Genomic DNA, 16,293 nt, shown 5'->3' with positions numbered 1-16,293 from the left:
TACGTGACCTGAGAGGTGTGAGGGATGAGCTGCTTCCCTGCTTGCAGAAAGAACCTTTTCAGGTCTGGCTGGAGTTGATGAGCTGGGCAGTGAAGTGGCTTCATTGATCTCTTTGGGCTATGGTCTGCTGCTGCAGATGGACAGAAGGGTTCACTTCCAAGGGGATTAAATCAGCAGCTCTACTGAACACTGATTCCCCCTTGAAACAATGGATGTTCATCCTCTGGCTGCTGTTTGGCTCTGGTGGTTTCATGTCAGGAGCTGAGAAGGGTTGACAGAGTCAGAGTGAGAGACAGAAGAGAGACTTATTTAGAGGACTCATTTCCTCGGGGTTGCTGTTTAGGGCAGTCTGAAAGTTGGATGTCTGAAGCTGAGCACCAGACTTTGGACATGTCTCAGAGTGGTTGAGATTTCTGGCTTTTCATTCTCCACATTCCCTGAGCTGGTGCCCTTGACACCAAACAAAGATACAGGGGAGAGTGCAGCAAGGGAACTGCTGTTGGTGGTTTCGATGGGGGAAGAAGCCATTACAGTATAAAACTTATGGTTTTCGGCCCTGATCTTCCCATCCTTAAATACAGACTTTTATGAAATCTTACTGCTGCAGAGCTGCCATTGTAATCTACAGCTGTGTGTGCAAGTGCCTGACTTTCCCAGATGGCACATGTAACAACAGGAGGGTGTCAGCACAAGCAGATAATTGTGAGATGTTATGAAGCAAGGTGACGTTTCCTTTTCAGCACTGCATTTAGCTTCACACAGACTTTGGTAGGGGGGTCCTGTCCCTTTCAGAAATACCTGTGTTCATTGCTGCCAAGAGCATCTTTCCTCTCTGGGGGGTCTGCCTGTGCTGTGGTAGCTGTTGCTCTTCACCTCCCTCAGTTTTTAAATCACTGCAGCAACTGGGTTTTAAAAAAGCCAAACAACCTATGAAAGAAATAGATCTTGGAAAAGCATAAGTCCTTGGAAGAATCCCTGTGTAATGATTATAGACTCTTCCAGAATTAAGGAATATCAATTATGTCCTCTGTTCTTGAGGATGATTCATAATTCTAAACATTTCCCTGTCATGTTCTCATCTTTCACTTGTTGCTTCCAGTAAATGGTGTTGACACCTCCATAGATCTGAAAGCAGCAGCATGCAAGTAGTAATAGAAGAGGGAATGGCAATAATAACAAATTTAGGAGTTTCATCTCAGGGAATAAATATCTTCGAGTGAATAAGTAATTGAATACTCAGTTTGATCTTCCTTTCAGCTACAGCAGCATAAGTCTACAGCAATTGTGTAGCATCCAGTGAAGCTGCATGCTGTGTTTGAGGGGGGAGGAAAGCACCAGCAAAGCCTACCCAGAATGACTGAGGGATTGCAGGGGATCCCTTCAAACCCCAGCTTTCATTTTACAATATTCAGAAATGCTACAGCTGACTGTCTACAAAGTAGCTGTTTGGGACAACAGATGCTTCTTTGCACTGGAGTAATTAGGGGAAAAAAAAAAGCTTCACCAAACATTAAATATTATTTCTGGGTAAAGCTTGGGCTGCACTGAAGTCAGCAGGCACCTTGCCATCACCTTTAGTGGAGCCAGGGTTTCATCTTTCAGCTGCATAGTTTGATCTGCTGAACTACAGCACTAGAAGCCTGGCAAATTTCAGCCCCAAGCATGGCATTTGGGAAAAGGGGCTTTCCCAAAGATCTGCAGGGATGTGAAGTGATGGAGTGCCCAGTAAACAAGAAAATAGGTGCATCTTTGAAGCCTGTCTTATGAGGAGTCATTTGTGTGGTACTTTGGGGGCTCTTAGGAAGGCCAGTCTGTAAACCCAGGATTACAGCAAGCTTTGGGCAAATACTACACTTCGACCAAAAAGTCTCCTCTTTTTATCTTGTGGGGTAACATGGATGCACAATGTCAAAAGTTCAACAAGTTCCTAAAGAACTATCTCTGCAAGACCTTGAAAGTTAATACTAAAGCATCATGCTTGATCTGCTGGACAATGGTCAGCCAGGAGGGCAAAGCAACACAGAAAATTCAGGCTCAGGAGCCTGGCTGAGTTAACCTACAGCAATATTGTGCATTGCATCACCCTGTGTTAAGGGCACAGTGATGTTACACACAGCTCTCTGCACCATGTCATGCAGGCACTTAGCTCTTCCCAGGTTTGAGTCTGCCTCTTATTTCCATATCCCAGCATTTAACTGAATTTGAAGGCTAATGAGGAGCTTGCCAGGTTTCTTCCACCCCACTAAGAGGATCTGGTTGTGGGCAGAGCAGCTGCAGGCTTGATCCTGTCATCCTGCTCCCCACCCGCTCTCTCAGTGCCCAGGAGCCTCGCTGGTGACGAGGGCTGTGTGGTGAGGAGCCAGCTGAGATTGGCTTCTGCTTGGTGCATCCTTGGCCTTGAAGCACATCAAAGGTGTCCTACATGTATGCAGCAAACAGCAGTACCTGCTCCCAGAATGCTGCAGTCCTACAGGAAGACTTCCTGGGGAAACTCATGTCAAATGCAGAAGACCTCGTGGAGTTACGGTCACTTGTCACAATTTTATTTGATGGAGAAAAAAAAAATCAAAACAAAGATTCAGCTACCTCTCTGTGATATTTTTCTGTAGCTTTAGTTGGCTACCCATCCAATACCTTAAAACTTGGGTGAGGTGGGGTTAATTTTTTGGGAAAATACCTGTGTTATATTATGACTCAGAGTATTGTGATCTGCAAACAGCAGTGTCCCAGAGACTACTTGCAAACTGGTGTGACATCCCCCTGTCCCCCAGCCACTGACCTTTGTTTCAGGCATAGTCAACATGGTGCAGCTCCAGGTTTTTGCTGCTCTGGAGTGGGAATCATTCTTCATGGTGGCCCTGCATCATCTCTCCTCTCTCAAACGTCGTGAGGGTTTAATGAGATCTAAAGCTCTCCACCTTGGTGAAGCATTATTCAGGCAGCCCTGAGGCAGCTGATCCTCTTCCTGCCCTGTTGAGAACTATTTGAGAGCTTACTTGGAGGTGGGCTGGAGGCAGCACTGGTCCTCTGGATGCAGATGTGGCACAGCTGCTGAGGGCCATGCCTTATGGAGGGGCTGGATGTGTCACAATTCATTGGATTAGTTTTGACAATCTGAGCTGCAGATTTTTGCTAATCTGCTTCCTTTTTACTGAAGTGAGTGAAGAAACTCCCACAAGAACATTTCCATCAGGAGTCTCAGGCAGGCAAAGTGGGTAAGACAGGCTGGAATAAGGTGGGATATCGCACTGGTTTTACTTGGACAACACTAAAGTGCCTTTATTCACCATTTGTTTACCTTGAGCTAAAGGGTATGAACTCATTATCCTGTGGTGAAACCTCAGAGCAAGGACAACAAGGCTGGAGATTGCGAGTGGAGAGCCACAGGGTGGGAAGGGCAGAGGTTTCCCTCTGCAAATGGTGTCACCAGAAAAGGGTCCCCTTTACTCTCAGTACAAATGACAGAGTGACTCTCTCTGCTCTGGCTAATGTGTAATTACACCTTCAACACAACCTTCTGCCTCAGCTGCTTGTTTGCCCGACCTTGTGTGCACAATCTGAAATGGCACCAGGCTCTGCATTCAGCAGTGTTTGAGAAAAAAACACAGTATTTGTCCTAATTTTCAGCCATTTAGGACTTGGCATAGTCAGACTTCTGCCATAAAAGTTAATAGCTAAATTCTGGATGCATCTTTAAGTACTTTCAACCATGTTGTTTTTCCCTTTTTATGCAGTCATTTTCCAAATATAACACAGGAAGATCCTTCCGGGATTAAAATGTAAATGAGACAAAGATGCAATAGCAAAGGAATAATTTGTTTTAATTCCCCAGTGAAAACATTCCAGTTATTAGATTTAGATTAATTGTCACCATCTTTTTACCAGCAAAAATGCTTTGGTTTGGGCTGCTGATTAAACTCCTGCAACAGGGGAGAAACAGAAGAAGTGATGTTGCTGCTTGGTTTATTTTGTTGTCTCCAGGAAACCAGCTCATCCCGCAGTGATGCTTCATGCACCTGGCTGGTTTGATGGCACAGACACAGGGCTGAGGCTGTCTAAGAGGTTTGCTGGCTCTGAAGAGACGTATTTCATGTCATATGAATCCCTTTGCCTGTCTGGTCTCCATGCTATTAATACTGGGGTTTAGCAAAAAGCAAGTTTGACATTTCATAACTTTCTATTTTGACCTTTCCTTGACCCTCTTGTAAAACATTACTCAGTGAAAAGCAAAGCCATGAGGCTCTCCCAGTGTCTTGGGTGGTTTTGAGCAGTGCCAGCTCCATTGCCTGGCTCCATGCATTGTCACCCCATAACCAGGTGGCTGGTGGCTCTGCCTGCAGCAGAACATCTCACAGAGCAGCAGAGAGGCTGCATGGAAATTAAAGGTCCCCTCCAAATAGCCTTTGAGATGCCAAGGATGTGGATTGGCCATGCTTGACCCACGTGTCCCACGTGGAGCATGTGTGGGTGCTGCATTGGTGGGGTGCTGCCTGCATCCCTCCTGCTGCTCAGTTCCCCTGGGAGCCACCAGCCAGAGTTAGATGCCCTTTAATTAAAACCTCAAGCATGAAATTATTAGTGGTAAATCCCTGAATGCTGGAGGTCTTGTGGAGGAGAACAAGACCTCCAGCATTCAGGGGTTTACCACCAAGATAAATGAGGAATGTGTTTCATCAGCCTGGTCATGCTCAGGGTGAGGAGAACGTGGGGTATGAGGGTAATTCTGCACTCACCAGGGGAGGGAACTGCTGCTCTTTTCCCCCAGCTGGCATTTCTTGATGGCATCTGTTCCAGAGCCAATAATTTTGCTGAATTGAAATCTGTTCTTGTATTAGTCTGGACTGATCCTTTGAAAAAAGCTAAGAATACTGTTAGGAACATAGCTGTGTAGGTCTGTTCTTGGAGGACTGGGATGTCTCCCTCCTAAGACATTGCACTGAGGATGCTGATGATATCATATCCCAGCTGTGAGGTCCAGCCCTTTGGCTTTGGGGACAATGCTGTAATCTCAATAATGTCTGTAATCTCATTCATTAATTCAGAAGCTCCATTTTAACCATGCTTATGGATTGCATTTTACTGCTGCTGCATTTTATGAGCAAATGGAACATGACAGCAGAGTTCTTTTGAGAAATGGGGTGTGCCATGGAAGTGCAGAGCTACCTCTCTCAGTGTTTACTTACCAGATGCTGTTTTCATGCAGCAGAACTAGGTAAAGATTTTTTTTTAATGTGAAAGCAGTTTCTAAAGCTTTTAATTGACTTTCCAAAGACTAAATGAAGGAAAAACACTGTTGGAGTTACAGAGTTGGAGCTCCTGCCTTTGTCTGCCATTAAATGCTTTGCATTAAAGGCTTTGAATGAAATTATTTCCAAATACCAAAGTGATCCACTGAGAATAAATAGGAAAGATTTCCATTCTCGAGGAAGCCCAGGGTTTCTCCACTCTCCCCCCACACCTTTTTTTTTGTTTTTCAAGAAAAGAAAAACACTCAAGTTGTCATCACTAGTCACTTTTTTGGAGGCAACTTATATGCTTCACTATGAGGTTGGTGAGGCACTGGCACAGGTTGCCCAGAGAAGCTGTGGGTGCCTAATCCCTGGAAGTGTTCAAGAAGAACAAGTTGGATGGGGCTTTGAGTAACCTGGTCTAGCAGAAGGTGTCCTTGCCTGTGGCAGGGGGTTGATCCCTTCCAACCCAAACCATCCCAAGATTCTGTGATTTTAAATATTGTTCATGAAACTTCGGGCTGTAAGTAAGTGAAGGATGTTAGTTCATTTGATTTAAAAATCATGACATGGGAACTGCCACGAAAAGCTTTGCAAAGATTGGAAAATGAGCCCTTTTGGGGAGAGAGGAAGAGTTTCAGATTCCGCCTTGCTCCTGGCCCCTTTTCCCCGTTTGCCCCTCTTCTTTCAACAGCTCTGGAGTGGAGCTCTGGGAATACAATAGCAGTCACTTATTTACATGGAGCACTGTGATAGGGAAATGAGTCATTTGAAAAGGTACTTTACAATTTTAATCAATTTTGTTGCCGCTTGCCAGCAAATTAAAAAACCTGCCCTCCAGGAAGCGACTGCTGTCAGTGCATGAGGGAGCAGAGCCCGGCCCTGGGGGGCAGTGTGTGCTCCCAAAATGGAGGGGAGCACTGGCACAGGCAGCTACTGTGAGATGAGTCCAAGTCCCCCTAAACTGCTAGGAAGTTTTTTTTGACCTAGTGAGCCCAGGATTTCTACTGTCAGTCCCCTACCCTTTGCCCTCAGGCTGTTGTGCTTCGCTTGTGAGCTTCTCTTCAGAGCAGACACGTGAGTGCAAAAACTAATTGCATTTAGACATCTTTAGAAATCATTTGTTTGCCCCCAGTATCTCCTGCTGCAAATGATTTCCTGCTCCAGTTTTGAGTTTGCCAGCAGTTTGTGTGAATATTTACCCAAGGCTGTCCTGTGGGGGACATTCTTGAGCGTGACATCCAATTCAATTTTTCTGCAAAAGGAAATTCTCAACTTCCAGCTGGGAGATGGAGCTTCCAGGGCTGGAGCTGTACCTGCTTCTTCATCCCTTTGCTCCTGGGGGTTTCCTTCTGCCCTCCCATCTTCCATGCTGCTGCTAAGGGTGTGCCAAGTTCAATCTCAGGTGGGCAATGGAGGGGGAAACCCGTTGCCCCCTGTGACATCCCCATGTAGGTGGTGTTCAGCTCAAAAAGAAGAGGAGAAAAATAAAACGTGAACAGCAGCAGTGTCTGAAGGGAGATTTTAAAACCAGCTAATTTCCACACACCTAACTAGTGTGCCTTGGTTTTTTGAGTGTTGGGTTGTCTTTTTTTTTTTTTTTGAAACAGACTGAATGCAGCTTTGTAGGAAGAGTTGATCTGAGCCTTGACACACAGAGAAACCAAAAGGGAATGAAAACTCCTCTTGGGGAAAGAGGGAAGAAAGGGCCATAGTTGTAATGCAGATGGTATAGTTATTTGCAAGCAAAATGTCTTTTGCCAAAATGATTTGTAAGATCTGCCCCATTGTACTCCAATCATGGCTACATGGGGATGGAAGAAGGTCTCCTCAAAGGAAGAGACAAGGTGCTGACACTCATCTGCCATCTCCATATGAATTTCCACCAAATTGGGCCCAGGAAGGCACATGCCTGCATTCCTTCAAGACCCAAGGGGATGCTAGTTAAGCCAGAGGGAGGCAAGATTGAGTAAGATAAACACCTTGTGGTGAAACTGCAACTTTCCAGCCAGAGCAAACACTGCTAAACGTTTTCCCAGAGTTCAATGTGAAAAGTAGAATATACAGCAAGTTGGTGAACATAAATAGAGGGTAGAAGTCTGCAGTGATCGTACAATCACAGAATTCAGAATTGGGTTGGAAGGGACCTTAAAGATCATCACGTTCAACTCCTGGTTGTGGACAGAGACATCTTCCACTCGCCCAGGTTGCTCCAAACCCTGTCCAACCTGGCCTTGAACACTTCCAGGGATGTGTTCATGAACACATCCACGGCTTCTCTGAGCAACCTGTGCCAGGGCCTCACCACCCTCACAGTGAAGAATTTCCTCCCAACATCTGACCTAAATCTCTCCTCTTTCAGATTGAAACCATTCCCTCTTGTCCTATCCCCATCTGCCCATGTAAAAAGTCACTATGGTTTTTTTTTTGATGATGATGATGTGGTCTGGGGGCAGGAGAGCAGCCTGCAACTTGGTACTGAGCAGAAAAGAAGAGGGATGCTGATGGAAACACGGGAGGGAGGTGAGAAAAAGAACAATTTGCATTAAGTAACTGAGGGTGGTTTAATTAACGCCGACGGAGTGGATGGTGCTGCTGCGAGCAAGGGGGGCGAGGAAAACACGGGGGAAGTGGAGAAGCGGGAAGGGATGGAGCTCCCGGGGGGAGGTTTGGTGCGTGTCCCGTCCGCCGGAGCGGGCGGGTCCCGCGCGGGGCGGTGCGGGTGCTCCCCCGCCCCATCCTGTCCGTCCCGTTCCATCCCATCTCGTCCCGTTCCATCCCATCCCATCTCATCCCGTACCGCGGGGTCGGTGCCGGCGCCGCGCTCCGCAGGTGGGTCCGTGTGCGGGGATGCGGGATCCCACATCGCAGGCGTGTCCCCGGGGGCTGGGCAGGAACGAAGGGGGAGGTACACCGGTTTGGAGCCGCTGTTCCTTGTTTTACCCAATTCCACGTGGCATTTCTGCACCGTCCCGCGGCGTTAAATGGCCACGCGAACGGCTCGGGGGGGCGCGACACGGGACGGGACTCACTAGTGTGTTGGGGCCGCGGTGTCACTGTAGGCTGGGGGCAGGGGGAGCAGCACCCTGGGACTGGGATAACAGCATTCCGGGGCTGGGGGAGCAGTATCCTTGGACTGGGGTTCCAGGCAGCAGCATTCCAGAACAGGGGTATGGAGGAGCAGCGTCCTGGGACGAGAGGCTCAAGGAAGTGACATTCCCAGGGCCAGGGTCTGGAGGAGGAGCACCCCTGGACTGGGGGAGCAGCATCCCGGGACTGGGGCTCCGGGGCTCCGCATCCTGACCCGGCAACTCTGCACTTTGTATTCCAGAGCTGCTTGAGGAGCGTGGGCGCCGCTCGCCCCCCCAGCCATGCAGCCCCCGGGGCGAGCTCCCGTCCCGCCGGACGGCGGCTGGGGCTGGGCCGTGGTGTTCGGGGCGTTCGTTTCGATCGGCTTCGCCTACGCCTTCCCCAAGGGCTTGGCCATCTTCTTCAAAGAAATCCAGGATTTCTTTGGCACGTCCTATAGCGAGGTGGCGTGGATCTCCTCGATCATGTTGGCCACGACGTACGGTGCAGGTGAGTGATCCTGCACCAGCCTCTGCAGCGTGGTATTGCCTTTGGGGGGAAAGCAGAAACAAGCCAGAAATCTCCACTTTGGGACAGTGTAGATGAGGAGCAGCAGCACCCACAGGTTTACTTTCTGATCCTGTTTCCAAACGTTAGCTCAGGCAAACAAGTCATATGTGAAGCGAAGGGGAAATATTTTTGGTTGAATTAGTGTTGGTTGGGACACAGGTCTGGCACCTTTTGAATTTGCCACTGGGCTCAGTGGGTGCAGGACTCTTTTGACCCCTCTGTGTGCTTTTTTGGCCTGGAGGGGACTCCAAATGTCTTTGAAAATATGTTTTGTGGCCAGTTTGGTGCTGATATCCGCTTTATTTCCAGTTAGGGTTGCAGTACCTTCGCTGCTTTTCAAAAAAGGGCGTATTTCACTGGTATGGGCACAGTGTTACACAAAAGCCTTTCTATAGGGGTACAATACCCTCTGTGCACCAGAAGCTGAGCCACAGCATGGTGTGTCCCTTTGCTGCACCCCCTTCCCCAGGACATTGCCAGCCACAGGCTGCACATCAGGGGCTTTCTCTGACACCGGGAACAAAACAAGGGCTTCGTCCTGTCACGCAGCAGCTCCGTTCCCCCCATACGCAATACCAGACGTATTCCTTGTATCCAAGTGGCAAAGGGATGGGCAACACTAGCATCTTCTGCCTTGCTTTGATACAAGTCAGTAACTTTGCAGCCAAGAGACTGTGAAGTACCAGCATGGCCAGACCCAGTGTGTTGCTGAGGTCACCTACCCAGAAATCAGAAGATTAAGTGTGAAAACTTTCCATGGGCATCAGGGACAAAGCCCTGGGAATAGACTGGTGTGAAGCAGCTGGTTCTGGGTTTCAGCCAGAGCTGAGTGTGGATATAGAGCAATAAATGAAGTAGCTGCTTGTTTATTGTGGCAGCTTGTAATCACAGCAATGAAATTGCCAGAGTTAGTCGTTCTTATCAGTTGTAAAGCACTGCATATAATGTTGCTCTTTTTTATGGATTTTAGTATCACTTTCATGACTCAATGAAAAAGTTGGGCTGCTCTTGATTAAATCTGCAGTGGGAGGTGGACAGGAACCATGCTCTGTGATTGCAGGAAACTTCATCAATGTTTATCCTGGCTATTAGAGCAATTCTGAAGATATTCTCTATTTTTGCAAAGGATTTTGTTTCCTTAATAGTGCACTGTAGTGGTTTTTGAGCAGCACAGTTGCTAAGGAAGGTAAAGATGTGTTGTACAGAGCCTGTTGTAATGCATTCTGTTGCAACTCACTGCAAAGGCTTGGTCCCACGGAGAACAGCTCTGCAAGAGCTGAGTTCTTATTTGAGAATGCACAAATGGAGCACTTAAGGCAAAATGTGATTTAGAAGGAGAAATCCCCTGCTTAAGCCACTGCTGTTGTCCCATCGTCTGTCCCACTACACTGCAATAAATGTGCCTGTGGGCTGGGGGCTCCTGGCTGCCCCTGTGGGTTGTTGGCAGCTCTACTTTGTCTTCCAATACAAAAATGTTGTATACTTCCATACTTCCCCCACTATGGAAGAGGTGCTTCAGTTCCTGACCATGACCGAGTGAGGAATATGCCCTGCAGATTAACCCTGCACCTGGCAGGGCCTGAAATTGCTCACAGGGACATAGAGGGGGGGCTGGAGCCCCTCAGGGTGCAGGTCATGGCCAACGAGCTGGTGCTGGAGGAGGTGAAATGCTGCTCTGCTTGCCTCTGCCTCCTCCCATCTCCTCACTTTCCAGCCCACCTCCTTCTCTGTCTCTCCAAGCCAGTGCCGAGTGTTCTGTACCTGGGACGTCGTAGTGGACTTTTATCCCAATGAACTGAGTATCTCCTGCCTTTTTGCGAGGATCTTTAACTTTACCCTCCCTAATATTACACAGTAATATGGGGGATGGTACAGCTGGACACCACTAGATTTAATTGCAGGCAAACGTACCTTTGTACCTTCCCACTTGCTGAGTTATGTCCATTTACCAATCCTCCCCTCCTCTGCTCTGCTCTGGAATATGACTGATGCTTGTTTGATCCTCACTTTCTCTGCAGGGTGAGATACCAAGTCACTCAGTGCCTGCAGACAGGGCCATGGTGGGAATCTGTAGAACATGGAGCAATAAAATGCACGTGCCCAAGAGTGTATTTAACACAACTAATTTGATTGACCAGGCATTTAATGCCAGAGTGGGTTTAACTTATGAATGACTCCAGTGATCTGAAAATTCTCGTTCAAGGATGGTTCCTGTGAGCTGCCCAACTCTTGCTCTGCTACACTGCCTGTTAGAGCTGGGTGGTAAAGTTTGATTTACTTTGCTGAAAGACGATAAAATAGTTGAACACTGGATTTTTGCTAATCTTTCTGAAAAGAAAAAAATTCTATAAATGCCGCACTTTTAACATAGTCCTGAATAATTAATAATGTTACTAAATATTGCCATGGCTTGTCTATTCCTTTCCTTTCCCAAATCAGTGGTGGGGCAGAACTGTCACAGAGCAGAGGTGCAGGAGGTGCAGTCTGCAGCTGTGTGGGAACTGTGTGGGGGCACTGAGCATCTCCTACGTGAGGCAACAAGTCCATATCCTGAGGAGCTGGAAGGGCCAGTGGTGCCTTTGCTGGGGTCAGGTGTGGGCATCACAGCTGCTGAAGGAAATCCCCAAACTTGCCTCACACCCCTTCCCCCTGCTCCAGCTGCAATAAATGGCAGTGATTTGGAAGGTGGCCACATGGATCAAAAGCTCTCCTCAAGATTGCATGGGCACTGCTGTTTGCTCAGCTGTCCTCAGAGAAAGGCCACGGTGTTTCTGTCCCCTTCCCAGTGCTGGCCTTGTCTCTGGACTGTGCCATGGCCCTCAGAACCAGGACTCAGGGCAGTGAGGTTGGCATCTGGGCACAGGAATGTCCCCTGTGAGGGCTGACACTCCATGGAATCTCATCTCCCTCTGTCCCTGGAAGCTGGGGGCAGCTGGCATGTCCTGGTGCCTTGGCAGGGCACACAGGGGTTGATGCTTCCACTGACCACAGCTTTTGTTTGCAAACACCCCCAGGAAACAGCTTCTGGTTTCCTGGTTGTGCTCCTTGGTGTAGGGACTTGCTTTTGGGACGTGCAGCTTACTGTGTGACAGAGCTTATGTTTGCATTTCATAAATAATGCAAATGAAGCTTATTTTCTGAAAATACATGAACTAACTCAAATCTTCACTGGAGAAGCTTTGTTGACTTTGACAGCGTGGATGCAGATTTACAGTACCACCTGAGGCTTTAGCTTGTAGCACTAGAGCAGTTCCAGTTTTTTAGACTAAAACTGAAAATCAGCAGCCGAGACTGTTTCTGCTCTTCACTTTCTGCTTAATTCCCCCAGGAAACTGTTTTATTCCAGCCGAGGCCCTGGCAATATATATTACAGAAGTTAATGTGTCTTATCCCCCAGTTTCTTAATCTGAACTAGGTTGCAGAAAACAATTCTGTCACTATAATACAAGTAGTAAAACAGATTACTGTGCAGTAAAGTGGATAGCCTGGACTTTATGATGGGGTACTTGTAGTGCTTGTCAGTGCTCATGTTCAGCAATTCCATGTTTCCAGTCGTGGAGGGCAGACTGGGAGGTTTGTGAGTAAGGAGCATGAGAGAACATTGCTTTTCTCTGACTAAATCCCACAGGCTGAAGCCCTGCCAATCTGATAAAGAAGGATTTCTGTTCTACAGTCTTTCCACCATTTTTTGTTGTTGTCGTGGGTGAGGAGCTCATCCCTTACCCCAAATGAGAAAAATGTTACAGGGCGGAGTCTTTGATGGATGAAAAGAAAAGGAATCAGGATCTGATCAATGATTTTAGAGGACTTTTCCAGCCTTAACCATTCTCTGATTCCATCAGGGACCAGGAGACATGGTATCATCCTTCCCTAAAGGTGCTTCAGCTGCACCTCAGCACCCAGGCAACAGGCTCTGGGGGTGAAGAGGGCACACCAACATTGTCAAACTGTGGAGCCCCACAGGGCATCCATCATGCTGCCAGATGCCCTGGGCAGGGTTTCCCTTTGCAAATTGCCTCCTTGGACTTTGCTATGCCAACAAAATACCAAGGTTCCCGAGGTCTTGCCTCAAGTACATTTTGTTCAGGAAACAACCTCATTGCAAAGCCAAAAGTCTTTGGCCTTTGCACCTCCTGATTTGGGCCCTGTGCCTGTGTCACGTTCACAACACCAAACTGAGCTTCCCTTCTCCCGTTTTTAAGGGTGATACATTTAAAGCTAAGCCACAGATATGTCCCTGGGGATAACTGTTACCCATGGAAAGCAGGAGGCAGCTGAGCTCCCAGGAAAGAAAATACAAGCAATATTAATTTGCTAATAATTTAGTAGCAGCAATGTTCTTGTAGCTGTTACCTTCTCCTGTAAGGCTATAAGAGAGGTATGGATCATGGGAAGAAGTAATGTCTTTTATTATGGCCGACTTGTGTTAGAGCTTGAACAACAAGCCAGCTCTCTGGCACATGTGCCAGAATAGAGAGAATAATTTAATGCCTAGAGCAGTATCTCTACCCCCATTTTCAGTGGGTTTTTCTTTTTTTTCCTTTTTTTTTTTTTTTTTTTTTAAATGGTGATGTTGTGGCCAACTGCTTCCTTCATTTTTATAATGCAATAAGAGGAGTCATCTGACCAGATCCTGACACAGAGTCATTTCAGCAGCTTGGTTTGAATAACTGGGGCTAAAGCAGGGAACACGAGATCTTTTTAGTAATTTTTAAGAACTTCAGTCTGTTGCAATTGCTGTGCAGGTTTGTGCACAGCTTGTAGGTGTAAATGTGTGCTGCTTCTGTTGCCCTTTAATACATAAAAAGCTCAGTTGCATCAACATTGTTTTTATTCAGTATGCACTGAAGTGGAATTTTGGTCTCAGCCTTGCTGTGCGCTGCTGTAACACTCCTCCCAAAATCTCCAGGGTGCTGCTCTAACACATCCAAATTTCTATTAAAATTAAGGAATCACCTTCTGTCTATTTTTCAAAGACAGCAGCAGAGAGCCACATTTTGCAAACACAAGAAAAATGATAGTTTTTCTAAAGGAAAAGCCTCAACCTGAAGTGTTTATTACTCTTGTTGTTTGTTATTTATTGTTTTGTAATTTGGTGAAATATCTGAAGATTTAATACTGGAAATGCTCCACAACTGAATCTTTTCTCCAAAGAAACTTTCTCCCAGAGCTTGTAGCTGCTTAATAGAGCATCTCCTAAAGCAGCAGGGAAGAGATGGGGAAGCTGAAAGTCCACCATTGACCTTGAACATTTAATCCAAAATTTTATAGCTGTATTTTATTACATTGCTAGCATGATAAATTGCAGTGACAGGTTTAGAAAGCACCTTACAACATGCAGTGGTGTAGAGCTATATTAATAATAAGTTTGATTCTGCAGTTTTTAACTTTATCAAAACTGCCAACGTTCTCTTCTGCTCTGGTCCAGACTCCATCAAAACCTTCTCTGCCTCCAGGAGACCCCATTGAAACAAGACATCTTCCCATGCTGAGGCAATCCCTGGGGTAGCAGCACCATTACAGTTGTGGATTTTGATATGAATGCTGGATGAGGAATGATATGATTTCTGTAATGGATGGTGCTGCAGATTCATATACTTCTCCTGACTCTCAGAGAGCACTCAAGCTCTGCAAGGTCACCATGTATGGGCTTATATTTTTTATTTTTTTAAATAGCTCTGCTCTACTTAAGAGCGATAATAGCACTATAGGCTCAGGTGAAATATTTCTGTGTTCGTGGGCTTGGTCACAAAGCTTTATCATTTTGCCCTTCATTGGAGCTAGCAAGGTCACCAGGCAGCAGTAATAGAGATGTGATAGACTTAATAAAAACCAAGATTAATAAGAACTAGGAAGAAGAAAGCAAAGAGTTTTGGTTGTGGGGGTTGTTAGTGGTGCACAGGCAGGTGTTAAGCCCAGGAATAAGTTATAACCACTGCCCCAAGTTGAAGGCTTCTTTCCCCAGTCAGTACAGGATGTGTTTTGGGTGGGCAAGAGCTCTGATGCCAACCTATCCCACAGCACTGCAGCTCTTCTGCCCCTGGATGGGCTCTCCAGCATAACTGGCCTCTTGGTCAAGTCACGCAGGTCTTTCCAGGGGTGGGTAAAGCCCTTTGGAGAACGTGACCAGGCAGGGGCCAACTTGCTTGCAGAACAATGTGTTAAGAGAGGCAACGAGTAGGCTGTTGACCTCCAGGAAGGAACTCATGCAGCTGGGCTTTGAATGATGGAAGAGATAAAAGTCAGGGGTCCTGCCAAAGCAAAAAGTTAAGTAAAGAAATCATGGGAAAGTAGTTCAAAAACCGTGATGCTGTGACCTTCTGAGGGTGAGTGCCTGTTATCTGCTGTGTGGGTGAGATCCAGACCAGCAGTCGAGGCAGCCTCTGAGCGCAGGAAGGTGGCACGTCCTGGGCACCTGAGACGCCATCCCCTTGCAGGAGCAGCTATTTAACTGCCTAAATACGAAGTGACATGAGGGACCTTGGCTGCAGCCCCAGTTTTGGAGCTGTTGGCCTGTGGCTCCTCCGTGTGCCGCAGGAGCAGCACGTGTCAGCCGGGTTATCTGGGAATTGAAATGCCTGAGTGCTGATCAGAAAAGATTGCTAGATAAGGAGGAGAACATTTTGTCTTTCTGAAGCTTGGGACTCGTCTATTTTGTTTTTCTTCTTTTTTATTTATTTATTTATTTTTTTAAAAAAAAATTGGAAGCTGCTCTGGTAAATGCAAGTATTTCTGATGAGAGGTCAGGGTCATTAGCTGGAGGCATCACGGTGGTTTAGGTGTGGACAGGTCTTTGGAAGCTGCCCTGTGGGGTCTGGTAGAGTGGTATTTGATGCTGTGGTTGTCACGTGGGGCCTTTGCTCACTGCCACTTGTCCTCCAGCACTGGCATGCATGGCCATCCTGTCTTCAGCAGTACTGCCTTAGGAAGAGCCAGTTGTTTGTGGGCTCCTCAGCCAATGCAGGTGCAAACAAAACCATCTGAACCAAGCAAGTGAGATTAATAATATACTTCATTATTAGCAGGTACCACCAGTTCTTCTCCAGTGATCTGGAGCAGGCACATGCTGGGCTCAGCTACTGTGGATCAGCTGGTGAGCAGCAGTTCTCCAAGCTCTGGTGGCACAAATACTTAGGAGTATGAGCTATCCAAGTCTCTTCTGGCGTGGCAATGAGTGAAAGGCTGTAGGTTTTAACCCTCTCATCCCTTTTCCCCTGCCTTTGGAACTGTGCCCCGTGTTTTCTCAGGTCACCTCCCTTTCAGGCTGTGCATGGGTACCAGCAACTGATGGCTGATCCTCCCTGTCTCCAGAGGCTGGGGGGGTCTGGCAGCACGTTAATAATGTGGGGACACTTGCTTTCATTTTCAGGGTAATGAGGAGGTTGCTCTGTTACAGTGGGCTGGTCCCCTGGTGGATAAATTACGA

At 47.1% G+C, this 16,293-nt stretch overlaps 1 protein-coding gene across 9 annotated transcripts in view; it reads left to right on the top strand.

Moving 5' to 3' along the window:
* Nucleotides 1–16,293, top strand: part of LOC127471650 (monocarboxylate transporter 2-like) — a 38,105-nt gene that overhangs the window by 4,786 nt on the left and 17,026 nt on the right. The window contains exon 1 of one of the 9 annotated variants that reach the window (XM_051788813.1): nucleotides 8,503–8,807. The exons of the other annotated variants lie outside the window; for them this stretch is intronic. Within the exon in view, the coding sequence (XP_051644773.1) occupies nucleotides 8,600–8,807 (208 nt within the window). The 5' untranslated portion in view covers nucleotides 8,503–8,599. Of the gene's footprint in view, nucleotides 1–8,502; nucleotides 8,808–16,293 lie in introns of those variants that run through there. 9 annotated transcript variants of the gene reach the window in all.

The sequence above is a fragment of the Manacus candei genome, unplaced genomic scaffold (genome assembly GCF_025592945.1).
Source record: "Manacus candei isolate 608988 ecotype Guabito, Panama unplaced genomic scaffold, ASM2559294v1 h1tg000025l, whole genome shotgun sequence".
In the NCBI taxonomy this organism is placed as follows: Eukaryota; Metazoa; Chordata; class Aves; order Passeriformes; family Pipridae; genus Manacus; species Manacus candei.
The sequence above is the reverse complement of the archived record's forward strand: the minus strand, read 5'-3'. Positions and strand labels throughout refer to the sequence as shown.